Below are 17,509 nucleotides of genomic sequence, written 5' to 3'. Positions count from 1 at the left end.
AAATAAACCCAGTTTCATAGAAGCACCCAACTGTAAATGACAAAGGGCTGAAAACTAAAAAAAAATAAAACTTAGCTTAAAACACCTCACAGAATAAAAAATGTAAGACACATGACAGATCAAAGTCCCTTTTATGTTTGCCCTATCGGCCTGCCCGCGGGCCTAAAAAATTATATTAATATTCATCTACTATAAAATATAATAAATCAGGACAATGGATGTTTTTTTCAACTTTTGCTCAAAGTTTAGACCCTAATGTTAATAAAAGTACATCAAAATGTATTTTAGTGCAAACTTTAATGTTCAAACATGATTTTTAATCTTTGTGGGGTGAAATATACGCTATTAAAAAATCTCTGACACGAACAATTAATTTATGCATATCATCGTCAATCTAGCCGAAAAAAAACAGGCGAGGATAGAAAATTCTAATTTCTCTTTTAGTTTGTTACAGTTTACTCAGGCATAGTAATAGATACAATATTTTAGACAATGGAATAGATTGTGTGAGGTCTCTAAATGTCCATAGACACCAAGAACATCCATATGAACCTTATTATTGTGAAGTAATTCTTCATTTACTTTGGGTATGTCTTTTTAGGCATTTTCCCTGAAAATATGGTCAGGGTTTAACAGGTTAATGATATATTTTGCAAAAAAAAAAAAAAAAGTCACTTTTTCCTCAGTTTTCACAGTTTTGATCCAATAACCTTTGAATTTACTACATGGTCAGTAAATATGTCTAAATTTCTCTTTATTATAAAGTGCCAGGTACTAGTATCCTGATTACTACATCCTGTTTGTGCAGACTCTGTGATATTTACAATACAAAATAATATTTCTTATTACATTTCTGTAACTTTAAATTATTTTACTGTAGGTGTAGAAAATAGGGCCGTGTTGGTTTATAGCAGGCTTAGCACTATTAAATGCTAATATCCCATTGTGGATTTGGCCTACTCATATTCATGTCACTGCCAGAAAGGGAGATGAGAGCAACAGCCAGACATGTCCTCGACTGTGAGAGGTGTCAGTCTGTCACTGTCACTGCCATCATGTAGGACAAGGAGGAGGCATATGAGGATATACACCTGGGACTGCTGGGAGATGGTGGTCATGATGAGTTTAGTGACTGGTTATAATGTTCAGGTACACCACCAGATGGAAAAGTTCCCAAAACCAGAATGAGGACAAAGACAGACAGGTGTGCAGATATCTGGTAGTAACCAGGATGTTTAGGAGGTGAGAAAACAACCATGAAAATGTACAGAATAAGGCTTTTTCATAAAAATCCTTGTGTTTGAGTTCTACAATGTGTCTCTTCTGCTCTAGAGACAAGCTCAAGTACTTTGCAGACTTCTATTCAAACTTCATGGCAGCTCATAAATCATACATACTGAACATTTAAAACCTCATCATCCTGTTTAACCTGCACTATTTGAAGAAGTTATCAAAAACAAAGTAAACATCTATCCATAGCACCAATCCAGCTGCAAACACTTTTTTTCAGTCTGAGATTTGTACAAACTGTGCACCCGTATTAGGTTTCAATAAATAGCAAAATAATGAAATGAACCTGTTCTACATCTGAAGCTGTTTTTTTTTCTGGGAAAGTAAAACATCTTCCTAACAATTGGTTTTCAGGTGGATTTTATTTGTACCAAAGACCTTGAAAAGTGACCTTGAGCACTTGGTAATTTGTTCTAGGAAGAGAATATCATGTAACAGACAGCTTTTGAAAAAAATAAGAGACCACTGCAATTTCCTCTAAAATCAACATGTCTGCATGTATGACAGCCATTCCATTCCTGTGTCTGTTGAATTCCAACACAAGCACACTATAGTCTACTGAATAAACACCTGATCCACGTCTTATTTAAGAAGTATAAAAACCGCTACTGTGGTCATCACTATCTTCTTACAATAGGCAAAAACAGTGCTATTAGTACCGCAAAAGTAACTAGAATCCAAAATCTTTCTCGTTGGCTTTTAATCAATGAGTTTCTTTCTGTCTTTTTTTTTTTTTTTAATATATATTTCCTATGCTGTTTTTATCAGATTTTAATTTGTCTTTGTTTTTATGATGGTTGTATTTTGTTGTTCTTAGCCTGCTTTGCACCCTGTGTTATCACTGTTTTTACTTACTTACTTATCTCCGTGTTTTATCATTCATGTACGGCACTTTGGCCAGCTGTAAAGTTCTTTTTATAAATAATTTATTATGGTATTTGGTGTGGTTTTGGTAAAGTGTTATTGGTTGGTATGGTATGGTGTGGTATGGTATGGTATGGTATGGTATGGTAAAAATAGCTATTGAAAACTACTGGACTTCTGCTCTGACAATGTTCCCAAACTCTGAGGACTGGTTTTTCTATCAGGACAATGCTCCTGGCCTCAGCTAGGTCAATAAAGCTGTGGATGACAGACCACCAGATGAAGACCCTGTCATGGCCAGCCCAATCTGCAGACCTGAACCCACTTTGAAAACTTCTGAAGGAACATGGATGGTCACAAGCCATGGAACATGTCTGAGCTTCTTGAATTTCTCTGCCAGGAGCTGCATAAAGTCATCCAACAGAACGGTGGAGAGAAACATGTGAAAGCTGTCACTGAGGGTTATTCCACCAAATACTGATGTCTGAACTTTTCCTAAGTTATAACATTAGTATTGTGTTGTTTAGAAATGAATATGAACTGGTTTTCTTTGCATTATTTGAGGTCTGAAAACACTTCGTCTTTTTTTATTTTGACCATATGTCGTGTTCTGCAAATACATGCTCTAAATAACAATATTTTCATTTGGAATTTGGGAGAAATGTTGTCGTAGTTTAGAGAATAAAACAAAAATGTTCATTTTATTTAAACACATACCTATAAATGGTAGAATCAGAGAAAGTGATTATTTTGCAGTGGTCTCTTGTGGTCCAGAGATAGTACAGTTTTGGAGAAATTGTAAAAGGTATTTTATTCAGAATACACAATTACATTTTCTAACAAAGAAATGCAACAAAAATGTTTTGCAGATGGTGTCAAAAGAAAGAACCGTACATTAGTATTTATCCAATACTGGTCCATTTATTTTCATATTTTGAATGTTTATGATACAGGTAATAGCCTGTGAGCAGCAACTGGACTCAACCTATGATGCTCGTTGTGACGTCTGGTCCCTGGGCATCACCGCCATAGAACTAGGAGATGGAGACCCGCCTCTGTCCGACCTCCACCCAATGAGAGCTCTGTTCAAAATACCCAGGTGAGCCCCCGGTCCAGTCCACCATTATTCTCTTTTTTCTTTACTCCATCTCCTGTTCAGTAGGTATATAAACCATTCCCCCAAGATGTGTTTTTCACTTCATTCCTTTTGCGGCAGGCGTTTATTCACTGCACTGATGCAGACCACCAGACAGTGGTGAGCATGTTGTCATCAAATCCCTGCTCCTTTGGCAGACTGAAATGTACAGACAGGGTAATACACAGTGCTTGTACTGTATTCCAGAAAAGCCATCTTCTGCTCCCTGACGTAGTAATTTGCTTCTCTATAGACTGTCACCAGACAAAGTACAGTCTTTTCATTTCAGATGGCTTTTTTCTGCCTGCAGGGGCTAATCCATAAACCCCTCCCCTCCTGGCACTGATTCCATTCATTGTATGCTGGAGGCTGAAAGCACAGCCACCCTTCCCCTCATCTGTGTGTATTGTGGGCTGAAGGTGAAAAGTAATTGTTTATCTCCAATGTGAGAGCTGCATAAGCACTTACTGTGTCTGCCTTCTTAACAGCACAGCACTTTGTCCATCAGTGCCACACCGAGCCGGAGCAGAGCGTGCACCTCGCACACATCCACACGTTCCAGTCTTGTTTCTGAGCTGCCTGTCGTGTGCGTTTGCTCGGGGGGTCTTGCACCACGGCAGCCATCACACAGCTTTGTCACAATCTATGTGACTGCTGTAGTCAGAGCTGCAGGCTTTCTGTTCACACTCCTCACCTCCGTTCTCACTAGTGGGTTCATTGAAGCAGTGTGCAGAAAAGCTTCGCCAAAGGCATCCACTCAGCCACACCCTGTCTTACTTAATTAATGCTGCTTTAAACAGTACCACAAAAAAATCATTGCTGCACCTGCAATGTCACAATACATTAAATGGTGTGAAAGTTACTCCTAAAATTTGTTCACCAACTTGTGTCGCCCAAAAACACCACAAACTGATCACAGTTACTGTCTCCATTTGATGCCATTTTTCCAGTCTGTTATTTTGATTTCTCCCATGCTACATTTCACTTATCTCGCCCATGATTACAAGAGCCTTGGTGAAGTATGAAGATTAACATATTTAAGTGTACTTAAAGCCAGACTAATGATGAGCACGCTTCAAGTATGTTTTAGTCATAATTATGAGTTCCATGTGTATATTTGTCCATCCTTCAGCACCTATAACCCAAAATCTACAGCACGTTTCAACTCGAAATTTTTATCTTAACAATATTTCAATCCTCCTTGAAGAGAGTCCAGATTTGGATCTAGAATTTGTTAAAGGGCTTGTTACCACTGAAAGATAGGGCACTTCTTCTGTTATGATATTGGATTCAGGGACTGTACACTACGCATTCTTTTCACAACTAAGAGAATGTGTACATTTGAGCAGGATATTAAACTGTAATGTCTGTGAAAGACAATTTAAGTTTTAAGTTTTTAAAGAGGAAAGTTTGGTGATATAGCGTTAGATCCTGTTCTGCAGTATTTGTGCATATTTCTGGTGCAATTAAATTTTTCCAGGAAATAATCAACAAACCCCGCCCCTCGCACATATTGTAGCTTATTTTGGCATCGATCCAGCTAATGTCATCATGTCTATGCCTATGCTGATGTCACCATATTAATTGCCTCTATATATGTGCAAATTTGGAAGTAAATTGAAACAAAATTGATGCTTTTTATAGACATTGGAAATTTTGCCCATTATAAGTAAATGGGAGAGAAAAAAACTATTTAAAAATTCGTACAAAATTTTAACTTTTTCCAAAATGTAATCACATCTATTCTGGGTTACTGGCAATCTATAAACTCAGTTTGGTATGAATTCAACCAATAGTTTTGCTGCAACAGATATTTGTAATTTGGCCCATCATAAGTAAATGGGGGGAAAAAAAAAATTGGAAAAATTCCTAAAAAAAATTTTGAACTTTGGCCTACTTTTCCCAAAATGTAATGAGACCTATTCTGGGTCACTGGTAATCTATAAACCACATTTGGTATGAATTCAACCAATAGTTTTCCTGCCACAGTATTAACAAATAAACAAAGAAAAAAACCAACCAACAATACCACTACCACTTCGGTTAGCGGGGTAACAAACAAACAAAAAAATATTGCCTTGTTAACAGTATCGTGATTGTTACTGTCTTTGCAGATACATAAATACCCGCTTTTTTCCCCTTTTTTTGTTGAATGCATATAAACACCTATAACTTAATGGGCTCACATTAGAATCATTTTTGCCGTACAGTCTTGTTTGTGTTCCGGATAAGACAAACACTTTAATGGTCAAAACATTAGCAGAACAGAGTCCAAATAAATGTCTGATGAATCCGCTGTCTATATTGGGTGTTGTGTGATAAACAGGAGATGTATGTTCTCTCATTACCCCAATCTATCGCTGTCAGGGCCAATGTGAAGGTGCATTAGCGTGCAAGCATTTGACTTCTTCAGCAGTTGCCAGGAACCTTTTGTAAAAAGGTACTTAAAGCAGAACAAGGAATTACAGCAAATTAGCGGTACTGTCGTGCAGCTGTGGGGCCGTGTTCTGTTTGACCTGATCGTGTGCTGCCTATCTGACATCAAAACAGCTTTACAGGGGAAGCGTTGAACTTGTAAAATCAGGTTATGTATTTGAAATGTTACTGGCAAATCATCTATATCAATACCCCCCAGGTGCACAGGTAGAAGGGTTATTTTTTTATTGTCGGCCCTGAAACACCTCTGGATGTCTCAGATGACGAATAGTTCCAGTGTTCACATTTCATTCCATCGTTCCACTCTGTGCCGCTGCCTTTTGTTCTCTGCCCCGCCTGCGTAAATCCCATCTCATTTTATCTTTCCATTAATCTTTTCCATTCCTTCCTTAACAGAAACCCCCACCTACTCTCCACCAGCCGGAGCTGTGGTCAGACGACTTTAATGACTTCATCTGCAAGTGAGTGCGGTTGCTATTGTGCTTGTTTCGCCTCCGTGAGTAACAAATATTTACATCGGCGCTACAGGAGCAGATCCACTTTGAATATAAATCCTCATATTTTATCACATTCCTCCCTCTCCTCCTCCTCCTCTTTATTGTTTCCCTCTTCACAGATGTCTGATAAAGGATTTCGAGCTGAGGCCGAATGTGCTTGACCTGCTGCAGCATGTCTTCATAAAACAGATCGTCTGCAAAGAAAAAATCCTACAGAAACAACTGATTGAACTCATTGACCTCAATCAACAAATAGGACTCATTGAAAAAACAAGGTATTGCACGTGGATAGCGTTTTAGGCTCTATGTTTGTGACACATTAGAAGTCATCCATCCACAGTACTCACCATAAATCAACATAAAGCGCTTGATAGACTTTGCTATAAACCCCGCAAAACCCCTAAAAGTCCTCAACCCGTCCTGTCAGTGTGTTTAATGTGCAATGCTCCAGCTTAACTTCTGCAGACAGTATAATCCAAATTACCCTGCTAGCTGGATGCTTTACAAGGCCCCGTCAGCCTCATATAAACAACGGCTCAATCCTGCACTGGCTCCGCTCAAAAGTACCGGCGGCGCAACCCATGTCACATGAGTCAGAATGTTGGCCCAGAAAGTGCATTTCCGGTCATGAAATGTTAATCCTGTTTCTGTCATTTAAGCCATCATGGAAAGACAGACAGAAGCCAGACAGACAGTAATGACAGGTAACAAATGGCTTCATGAACTTTCTGCTGCTGTAGGAATAGATGATAATTGGCTTTTTTTTTTTAGCACAGTAAACGCTTGTTGTAGTTGTGGTTGAACATGTAATTGCTATCAACTACATGGACTAATTTTAGCCTGTTTATACACTGCCACTGTTTAACACTGTTTTCTGTGTTTTGTCATCTTACGCTGTCATTGTTTTCTGATCATTTGTTCATGTAATATGTTGTGATTTAATAGTCAGGTCATGACCCTCCAGCTGTGGCAGTTGATGAGATTCAAGTCTCATGAATGTTAACAAGATAAATAATTACTTAATAATTTTTCTGGCTTTTATTAAAATACAAAATCCACTAATACTCTCACACTGTCTTTCACAAACTTACTGGTCTTTATTGTTATGTGCAAAATTTTCTTTAAACCACGGTTCTTCACCGAAGGATTTGGAAGTTTCAAGTTTCAGTGAAGAGCTAAATGGCTGCTACATTTAACTTTAATAGGGTGGTAAAGTAATTAAAGAGGAAAGACTCAAACGCAGTGCAGAAAGTGAAACTGGCACTAAAATATTAATATATTACAGAAAATATGGTGAAAATAATAGGTTAGGTGGCAATTCTTCCTGTATTTACAATGTAAAGTTTGCTAAGTTATCACAAACTGTTGAAAATGGGAGTGTGGTTTGACCAGTAAGATAAGATAAGATAAGATAAGATAAGATATATTTATTGAAATTCAAATGTACAGCAGTACAAGACAATAAACATAAAATACAATAGAAAAATAAAGAGAAGATAAAAATATTTTTGAAAAAATGTGTTGAAGTGACTAAATGACATGTGCAGTAGGTGATAAGTGTGCAAGTGACATTGAAAGGCACAAAAGTTTGTTCAGAACAGGATGTACTTTAAGCCAGACTGCTGTTACTGAGTTGCAGTAATTTTTTTTTTTTTTTTTTTTTTTTTGCTGCATGAGGCAGAATTCAAAAGAATTTTTTTCCTCATTGCATTTACATTTTGATCTTTATTAACTTGAAGCATTATATGTACAATCTTTGGTGTTTCAGATGAACCATTTTCCTTTAACAAATACTTGTACCAGCGCTGGCCAGTACCACAGTGTGCACTCATGTTGTAATGACTTTGAATTTCAATGACTTACAGTATGTTGTAATTTACATAATATAATTACTAACGGGTCATTGCTTTGAAGAGACTTGGTTCATAATTCTGTCAATTCTAGGCATGAACGCATACACACTAAAAAAGGAAGCCACATGAAGACGCAGAGTGACGCCAATGAGGTGGATGACCTCGCCACACTCGAGGTTTTAGACGAGGTGAGCAAAGCACTCATTCTGAGGAAAGGAGGTGGAAGCAGCTGCACATTTAATCATTACTTACAACTCCACATGACATTTTGTTTTGTAATGAACCACAAAGAGCACACATTTCTAAAGCCTCTTAAATTGCACATTATGTATTACATTTAGTTTAAAATGTTTCTTAAAAACCCTAGTTAGTTAATGGAAGGGCCATTTTCCAGATATTCACTGACATACATTCATCTTCACCAGAAAATGAATGGATTGATAAATTATCATTCATTACTTTTGTGGAGCTCTGGGGGCTGAACCATTAACACACCAAATTTGAGGTCAAATTTCATGACTTCTGAGCACAAACTGACATCATTATCTTTCTTTTTTTTTTTTTTTTTTCTAATTAATGATATTAAATTAACCACAACTGCATTTGTAATAGGTTTATGTTTTTTCTTTGAGTGATAAAAAAAAGCCAGATGCTGAAGCATACAATTGAATGGCTGGATGAAAACTGTGCTATTTAAGTTTATATTTTTATCTTCTGTGACTGCTTTGAACTAATGTAAATATTCTAATGTGTAATTTTCAGTTTGTTCAAAACTTACTATAGATGATATAGATTTGTGTGCTTATGTTGTGTGAGGTTTGTTGGAATACTGTATGTGTTGTGCTTGGAGCTGGTCACTTTTTATAGAATAGAATAGAATAGAATAGAATAGAATAGAATAGAAAAACCTTTATCGTCACTGTGTGTGCAATGACAATAGGAGTGCTACTCCAGTCAGTGCAAAAATATGAATAAAAAAGCAGTATGTCATAAAATAAGAATAAAGTGAATATAAAACTACAAAAACTAAAAAGTAAAGTTAGAAAATATAATATAAAATTTTACAAAAAGTAAAACAAGAATAGAACAACAGCAGAATAAAATAAAAATAGACAAAATTATGAATAAACACAATAATAGCTGTATCTGTATCTGTGAATGAGTCTATAAAAATAGTGCATACATTATAAAGGTTAAAGGTTAAAAATTTAACTCACCTTATATTCCTCAAAGGGAAAATCAGTCTCGGCATTTTACTCATCCACACAGTACCTAGCATTAGTATTAGCATTAGGATATTAGGAGCAGTGAGCTGGCGGTGAAGGCATTCAGGGACCAACCCCAGATCTTCTTCAGCACTATGGTCAAGGGCAGTGACAGGAGAATGAACCTACATATGTGTTTGATGGAGGAGGACCTGGAGGAAACCCCCACAGCATGGAGAAAACAACCAAACCCAACACAGAAAGACACTGGTCTGACTGGGAATCAAACACAGGAGGCTACAAAGCATTGTCTGTAGTAGAGGGGGCACCAAAACAGAATTTCTAGCAACTAAGCTCCTGAGTCATGCTTATTCATCAATATATATTTTTTTTGTTTTATTAGTGAGAGTTTACATTGTGGACAGAAAAACAACAACAACAACAACACATAAACAAAAGGAAAATCAAACAAATAAACAAACAACAACAGAGTAATGACAAACAACAACAACGACAACATCATTTTGCAGTGAAAATGATAATAAATGTAAAGAGCAACTAAACAATATTGATTAGGGGCGATAGGGAAGTGTGAATGAAAGTCAGAAAAGAGAGGGGGGAGTGAGGGGAAAAAATAATAATTATTATAAGATGATAATGATAATAACAACAATACAAAATATATAATAATAATACCAATAGTCTAATTTGTAGGGGTGTGTATTGGCAAGAATCTGGCGATATGATACAAATTACAATACTAGGATCACGATACGATATATCACGATACTGTTTAAAACGGCAATTTTTTTGTTTGTTTCTTTTTTAAAAATGATTTCCTTGAAGATTTGAATTACACCAGAAATATGAACAAATATTAAACACATTTTTATTTGATCACAACAGGATCTAATGCTATGTCACAAAATTTTCCTGTTAAAATTTAAATTATGTTTTACTGACATTACAGTTTCAGATCCTGTTCAAATGTTCATATTCTATTAGTTCAGAACTAACATCAGAACATTATTTTGTGCAATCCCAACAAAGGGACTAACATTATTCAATAAAACAGTGTTGAATAATAATGAATAAATTATAACAAAAAAAAAACAAAAAAACTAAAATGAACCTCCACAATATCTGCATTTGAATAAATACCTAAAAATCGATACGGTACTTATTAATATCGATACAGTATTGTGAAATGAAATATTGCGATATATTGCAGAACCGATATTTTTTACACCCCTACTAATTTGCTAGTATTATTGTGGCAGTGGTAGCTTAACCTTTTCCCACTGTTTTGATGATGTTTTTTCTCCTGACATGGTCCTGTAGGTCTGTCACATGGTAAATGACGCCCAGCGCTAACGAGAACATTCAGTATCATTTTTTTCCCACTGATCACCCACGTCGTCCACTTGAACAAACACAGTGAGAAATGCACTTCAGCGTCTTTTGCACAAATAATATTTTGAGTCATTTATCAAATATGAACGCTGCATTGATGTGCATTGAATGATAGAAGTAGTCTCAGTCGCCAGCGGATATTTAGACCCATCCTTCACCATGGTGTGGCTGTGACTGCGCCTCCATGCTGTTGTTGATGTACCTGTCCCAACAAAGCAATGATATTAATCACCACATGACATGCAGATAATATATTGACCTAACAGGCGTCACAGGCCCTGACTTAAGGCAGGATATAAGTACTGTATGGGTGTAATAATCATGTTTTCTTGCAGTTCTATCATGTTATAGCTGTGATTTATTTAGATATTAATTTGCAAGGATTAAGAAGCATGCATATTTAATCAAGCAGCAATCATGTCTTGTTTTTTTGTTTTTTTGTTTTTTTCAGAACACAGTCATAGAGCAGCTCCAGAGTCGTTATGGAAGGGATCAGATTTATACGTACGTGGGAGACATCCTCATCGCAGTCAATCCTTTCCATAAGATGGAGATCTACACTGCTGAGGTCTGTGCGTTAAGGCCTCTTCGTGTGTTTATCTTTGCCACTGTATATATATATTTTTTTTTTCCAAACACGTTCTTCTTCTTCATTTGGCCAATAATGCAGTGAATGTAGCCCAGTGTAACTCATTATTGCTTCTGCAGTTCTTCAGTCTGCTGCGTCCCATTTAGTCTCACCTCACATTCACACACATTGACCCTGTTTACGCTGCTTCAACTGCTCACTGACTGTATTTTCCACCGTCACAATGTTTTTCTTACCACAGCTTCATTCATTTATTCATTTCTCAGCTCAGAGAAGAATAATGTGTATTTACATGCAGATACAGATTTTGGATAAGGGTATACAATGTAGTACTGTTTAATTTTCTCTATAGTAATATAACAAATTGCATACGTGCGTGATCTAAATAATCTTTCCTACATTTCTGTCTTGACAGTACACTAAGATGTACATCGGAGCTAAGCGTACAGCGAACCCACCACACATCTTTGCAGTGGCTGACATTTCCTACCAGTCTATGGTGTCATACAATGCAGACCAGGTAATGTGCTCTTCACAGTATTCACAACAACAATTTTTAAGACTTTTCATGGTGACGTTACTGCTTTACAGTTAGTTGAAGTTCGTTTTTATTTCTAAATTTGTCTTTCACTTTAGTTTTTCAAGCACATAAGTAGTTTAGGCTTTATTTGGGGAAATTGGCTATATTAAGTTTACCACATGACCTTTTCCCTTTGAAACACAGTCTAATCTTTATGCTCTCTATCAAACTATCAATGTAAGAAATGAGAATCTACTCATTGCATCTGTTAAAGAACTTGTTTATACCTTAAAGGAGTGATGTTTAGCTTTTTTAATGGAATTATGCATTTTAAAACATTTCCCTGTGGTCTACATAAACTGTAAATGCTATACTTGAGTCTGAATTCTTCATTAATTCCACTCCACAGTTCCATCTTCAACCCTATTTCTGAGTAATGACACCAGAAAGGTCGTTTTGAGCACTGGCCCTTTAAATACACATGTAAATGTACAAATTAAGAAGGAATTAAAACAGGTTGTAGAAATCCACTCAATTTTTGCCGGAATAATGTAAAGATAGCTTTGCAGAACTGGAGGGTTCAAATCCAAATTTTTAAACTATTAGGGTCCAAATACACAATAAATGTACCAAAGACTAATAAAAGTGGGTTTAACAAAATAGGACCCCTTTAAATATCTTAATTACTGTTACGTCCCCTTCCTAGGGGTTTACCAGGACATACATAATATGCCTCTGTGTCCCCTCCCAGCCCCAAGCACACAAGTCAGTCAAAACTAAAGTTCACAATATTATTTTTAAACAACCTAAAAGAGGGTTAGGGGAGGGCTCGACTAAAACAACAAACAAAAAGTCTTCCTCAAGGTTCAAAACTAAATTTCCTAATCCAAATAAATGCAAGGAATAAAATAAAGGAAACTAACCTAAACTCCTTAACCAAAAACAGGAGAAAAGGTGAATACAAAAGAGCTGTCCTCCCCTACCGACAAAAGGATCAAGTTTACAATAATGCTTTTACAACTATGTACAATTTCTGAATTAACACACACGACACACGATGACTGACAATCACACATGTAGGAAACACGCTTGGGAGCTGGCAACAGGCAAGGAGAGAGCGACTGATGGATCCAGGGCCATTTTTAAAGGGGCCGGGTAATTTTGTTCCTCCAATCAGCTTCCTGCATGAAACAGAACAGACACACAAAAAGACACCGCACACCTACAGGACTGGGGGAGAACACACACACACAATAACAGAAATATTACTAAATAGACAGAATTATGACCCAGGTCATAGCATCTACTGTTGTAATTATCCAGTGGAAGGTTCTACTGACTGTGTTTAGTTTGCTTAGTTTTTAGACGGGCAGTGAACAAAAACTATCGTTATAAAAGACTAAACTAGTGTCATCTTCATTCTGGATCCTATTAGGGCGAATGGTTTGCAACCACAATGTAAATGTATGTCAAATAAGAAATGTTTATTTGAAATGATTATTGTGTTTTAGATGGTGTTCCATTGTTTACTACAGTTTGTTTTGTTTTTTTAATAGTTGGTTCTCATATCATTTTTTTGTTTCTCATAATTAGTTCAAAAGCCTTTGTTTTAGTACATGATATGACCCTGATTCTGTGCAGGAAGTCTGAATGTGCAGCAGTTATCACTAATGTTACCAGTATAAGTCTGTTAAAGCCACACATCTGAGACAGTAGCATTGTTGTTAATATAAATGTTTTTTATGTATGGGCTATTTGTCAAAAGCTATAAATACATAAAGACTCTTTGATTTCCTGTGTGTGCAGTGCATTGTGATAAGTGGGGAAAGGGGAGCAGGAAAAACAGAGAGTGCTCATCTCCTGGTGCAGCAGCTGACCGTTCTTGGAAAGGGTGAGTCAGAGCGAGACAAAAAACCTAAGCATCTTAAACCCAGTGGAATAGTTTAGGATTGATGATGAAGGTTAAACACAGAACACAGCAAAATCTAAGCCAACAGATGTCCATTTATGCTGGAAAGTTTCTGCTTTTTTTTTTAATTAACCCTCTGGTATCTGGGTGCGCCTTTTAGGCTCACTTTGCACTTCAATTTTAAAAAACTTCATATTATTTTTCACAATTTAAATAAGGTAGAATTCAAAAGTTGTTCATTTTCCGCATGATCTTTAAAATTCTGACCACCAGCTAAAATTTGCACATTGTAAACAAAAGAAAATTACAAGATTGGCATCTGTCTCCCAAGTGTGCCTAAAATGCACTATTTCTTCCATTTCATATGTATGATTAGGGCTGACCTTGATTACAAAATAAAATCAAATTAGAGCAGAAAATTAAATCAATATTTATATTTTATATTTAATAGTTTGATTATAGGTGTGCATTTTACGCACACTTGGTGACAGATGCTAGTATTTTTGAACATTTGACCTAGCGCCAAAAATAATAATGTAAATTAACCAGTGTTGGAGTTAATCACTGACATATGCCAGGCTGCAAAAATCAAATAATATGTAATCCAATTTTTATGTAGTATTTTTTTTAAAAAGTTGGGGTTTTTTTTTGGTTTTTTTTTGCATCCAAAAAATGTTTTGTTTACATTACAAACACGCATTTAAAGGGTTAAAAAATGTGACAATTATTGAGTATTTGGTATTTTTATTTACTGCTCAAGTTGATGAAATAGAAAAAAGTGTAAAAGAATTAAAACAAACTGTATTAAAAAATTTTGACATTATTCCACAAGTGTGCAAAAAAAGGCACACTTTGTGCTTAGTAAGAGCCTTGCTGGACGGGATACCGGAGGGTTAAGATCCAATGCATCAAAAGTCACCTGGATGTGAAAGTAACGCACCGTCGATGCAAATGCAACTGAAGCTTCCTTTAACAGCTTGGCCTGAAGCTCAGCTGCTGCCACTCATCAGTTAGAACCTAATAGAAAATAAAAATCAATTTCACTCTCTTTTTTTGCATTTTTTCATGAGCAGGAGATGAAAAAAGTAATGAGGATATCACTTTGATGGAACAGGAATAGAACGGCATGTGGCAGGAGGCCAATCAGACCTTTCTTCATCCCAGACACAAACTATGAATTTCTTCTAAATAAATATTGATTTGCCAGTGACTTCAAAGGATTAATGTTTATTCAGGCCAATAATCGGACGCTCCAGGAGAAGATCCTGCTGGTCAACAGCCTTGTGGAAGCGTTCGGAAATGCCTGCAACCGTCATCAACGACAATCCAGCCGCTTTGGCAATACCTGGAGATGAAGTTCACCACTGGGGGAACGGTGGTCGGAGCGCAGATATCGGAATACATGCTGGAAAAATCCAGAGTCATCCACCAGGCAGCGTAAATATCCCTCCCCTCTGTCTGACTTTGACTTTTTTTGTGTGTATAAGCCACCTTATCACACATATTACTGCTCTGACCTTCATTTGACAATAACATTCATAGAAATTTAAGTCGCGTCTGTGGCATTTTTCCTGAAAGAACATCATAAGCAGATATTTTTCAGATGCAGGTCTGAGATCAGTGCGTAATAGACTCTCTCTCCTCCTCTCACCTCTGCTTCTCCATCTGAAACCAGTGGCATTTGTCTCCAACCTCCTATTCACTCATCTATCTTTTCTTCTTATCATGTGTCTGGGGAGCCAGCCAGGTCAAGTGGAGGGACCAGCTTATTTCCTGTTTGATCAAAGATTGTAGTCTTGCAAGTGTCCTTAGTAGAACTTCAAAGGCGGTCTGAGTATTTCAGTAGAAACAGATGCAGGGGTCAGAAAAGGTCTGATTTAGCCGGCAGTGTAGTGTGTACGCTTTCACCAGCTTGTTATTGGATACTTATTTAGGGGACAATGAAGCAATGTTCTGCCAAAAATTATGTTCCAGACATGCAAAAAGTTACTTAGAAGTGACTTAAATAATAATAAATAAATAAATAAAACTAGATATTCCTTGTGTTTTTGTGAATGCTTTCATGCAAATTGAAAAGGGTTTTTGCTATTAATACACTGGTGAGGTGTAGCTTGTCATATAATTGTAATCCACTACAAGTAAATACAGTGTTATTGAATTACAGATGTCGTTCTAAATGTTAATTGGGTGTTTCTATGAAACTAGGTTTATTTTGGTATCTTAAGGTTTACTAGTTACAGTTTCTGTATTACCATGAATTGGGGCTACATCCCTAATTACCTGTTTCTACTTAAATTCTATGTAATAATTTTATTATAATATCAGACTAACCTAACATCAGTGTTGCATTTTGCAGCCATGATCCTTCGTTATGATGCAGAAACCACAAGCGGAACAAGTCACATCATTAAACATGTTATTGTGTAGTTTTACATCAAACAAAATGGGAAATTTGTAAGTAGTAATCTAATAACCTATTGTAGTCGCCTTTAACTTATTGCATGTTAGCCATAACTCTGAATAACTTTAACATTCAGTCTATTCATGGAACCCTAACCTTAGCTAGGTTTAACTCAAGACTTACAGACGAAACAAAAAAACAGACCAATGTGCATGTGTTCGACTGGACTTTAAAGGGAACATCTTCTAGTTTCTGTGTTCAACAAGTGGCTGAAACACAACCTAAACTACCTCACTTAAAGTGCGGTCCAAATCGTAATCCTAACCCTAACTCTAACCTTAAAATGGGTCAACAGTGACGTGATGGATGTTAAGATGTTACATAACATTGAAAGTAAGAGGTTTGTGCTGCATTGGCCTTTGTTTACGCTCTACAAACACTCCAAGCCAGATCTAGATTTTATTTTTCCTGATTTATTCCTTTGCTGTTCATCTTCAGGGCATCATAACCAAACAGGATCCCAGGTTTTAACAGCAAACCTATCCTTTCTATGTCTTTACAGGGGAGAGAAAAACTTCCATGTCTTCTACTACATATACAGCAGGTCTGGCTGACAGGAAGAAACTCGCCCCACTACAAGCTCTCTGACAGCAAACACCTAAGTAGGTTTGACATCCCTTTAGACCTTCTATCAAAAACAGTTATTTTACACTTGGGTGGAAAATTCCCTCTCATCCACACACTGCTTGTCCTCATCTGTGTGTTCTTCTTTTGTTCTGCAGGTATCTGTATAATGAACACATTAATTAGGGCCTGACATAGTGAGCAACACCTTCTACAAGGAGCAGTTTGATGCAGTGGAGCAGTGTTTCAAAGTCATTGGATTCACCCTGGAGGTACGGAGCACTTCAATAATCACTGGCACAGAGCTCAGAGAGGCATGCCCACAAGGTTCAACACAGTAACCTTGATCATATTCATTTAGACAAGTATGGCCTCACAGTCTTGGATTACATATGCATGCATGTATAATTGCATACACAAATAAATCTGTCATCTGTTAATTGTTGTGTGTTTTGGCACAATGTCATATTATGATTAATCAGCGGAGTTAGGCTCTGTTGGACAACATTAGAGGTTCATTTTGTAAGATTTATGACGAACTAGCAGAAATTGAATATAATATTAATAATCACCTGAAATATAGATCATTGTGCACCATTTCCAGCTCAGAGTGGACTCCCTGTTCTTTTTTTTGTTTTATACCGAGTTGCATCATTATGTCTTACTTTGTTTCAGTGTCAACCACAATCTTATCACCTTAAAGGTGGGGTGCGAGATGTTTTCCTGGAGCATTTTTTACTATATTGCTTAAAATCCCCTTCACACCCCGATTA

General features: G+C 36.7%; 2 protein-coding genes across 2 annotated transcripts in view; both read left to right on the top strand.

Moving 5' to 3' along the window:
* Positions 1 to 17,509, top strand: part of LOC115410978 (myosin-IIIa-like) — a 205,774-nt gene that overhangs the window by 141,770 nt on the left and 46,495 nt on the right.
* Positions 1 to 17,509, top strand: part of LOC115410979 (myosin-IIIa-like) — a 73,917-nt gene that overhangs the window by 32,601 nt on the left and 23,807 nt on the right. The window contains 14 exon segments of the mRNA XM_030122844.1: positions 3,108 to 3,269; positions 6,122 to 6,186; positions 6,342 to 6,497; positions 6,882 to 6,926; positions 8,167 to 8,263; positions 11,145 to 11,261; positions 11,698 to 11,802; positions 13,609 to 13,693; positions 14,930 to 15,049; positions 15,052 to 15,148; positions 16,675 to 16,711; positions 16,713 to 16,774; positions 16,895 to 16,914; positions 16,917 to 17,008. Coding sequence (XP_029978704.1) covers positions 3,108 to 3,269; positions 6,122 to 6,186; positions 6,342 to 6,497; positions 6,882 to 6,926; positions 8,167 to 8,263; positions 11,145 to 11,261; positions 11,698 to 11,802; positions 13,609 to 13,693; positions 14,930 to 15,049; positions 15,052 to 15,148; positions 16,675 to 16,711; positions 16,713 to 16,774; positions 16,895 to 16,914; positions 16,917 to 17,008 — 1,260 coding nt within the window.

Source organism: Sphaeramia orbicularis, chromosome 20 (assembly GCF_902148855.1).
Source record: "Sphaeramia orbicularis chromosome 20, fSphaOr1.1, whole genome shotgun sequence".
In the NCBI taxonomy this organism is placed as follows: Eukaryota; Metazoa; Chordata; class Actinopteri; order Kurtiformes; family Apogonidae; genus Sphaeramia; species Sphaeramia orbicularis.
The sequence above is the reverse complement of the archived record's forward strand: the minus strand, read 5'-3'. Positions and strand labels throughout refer to the sequence as shown.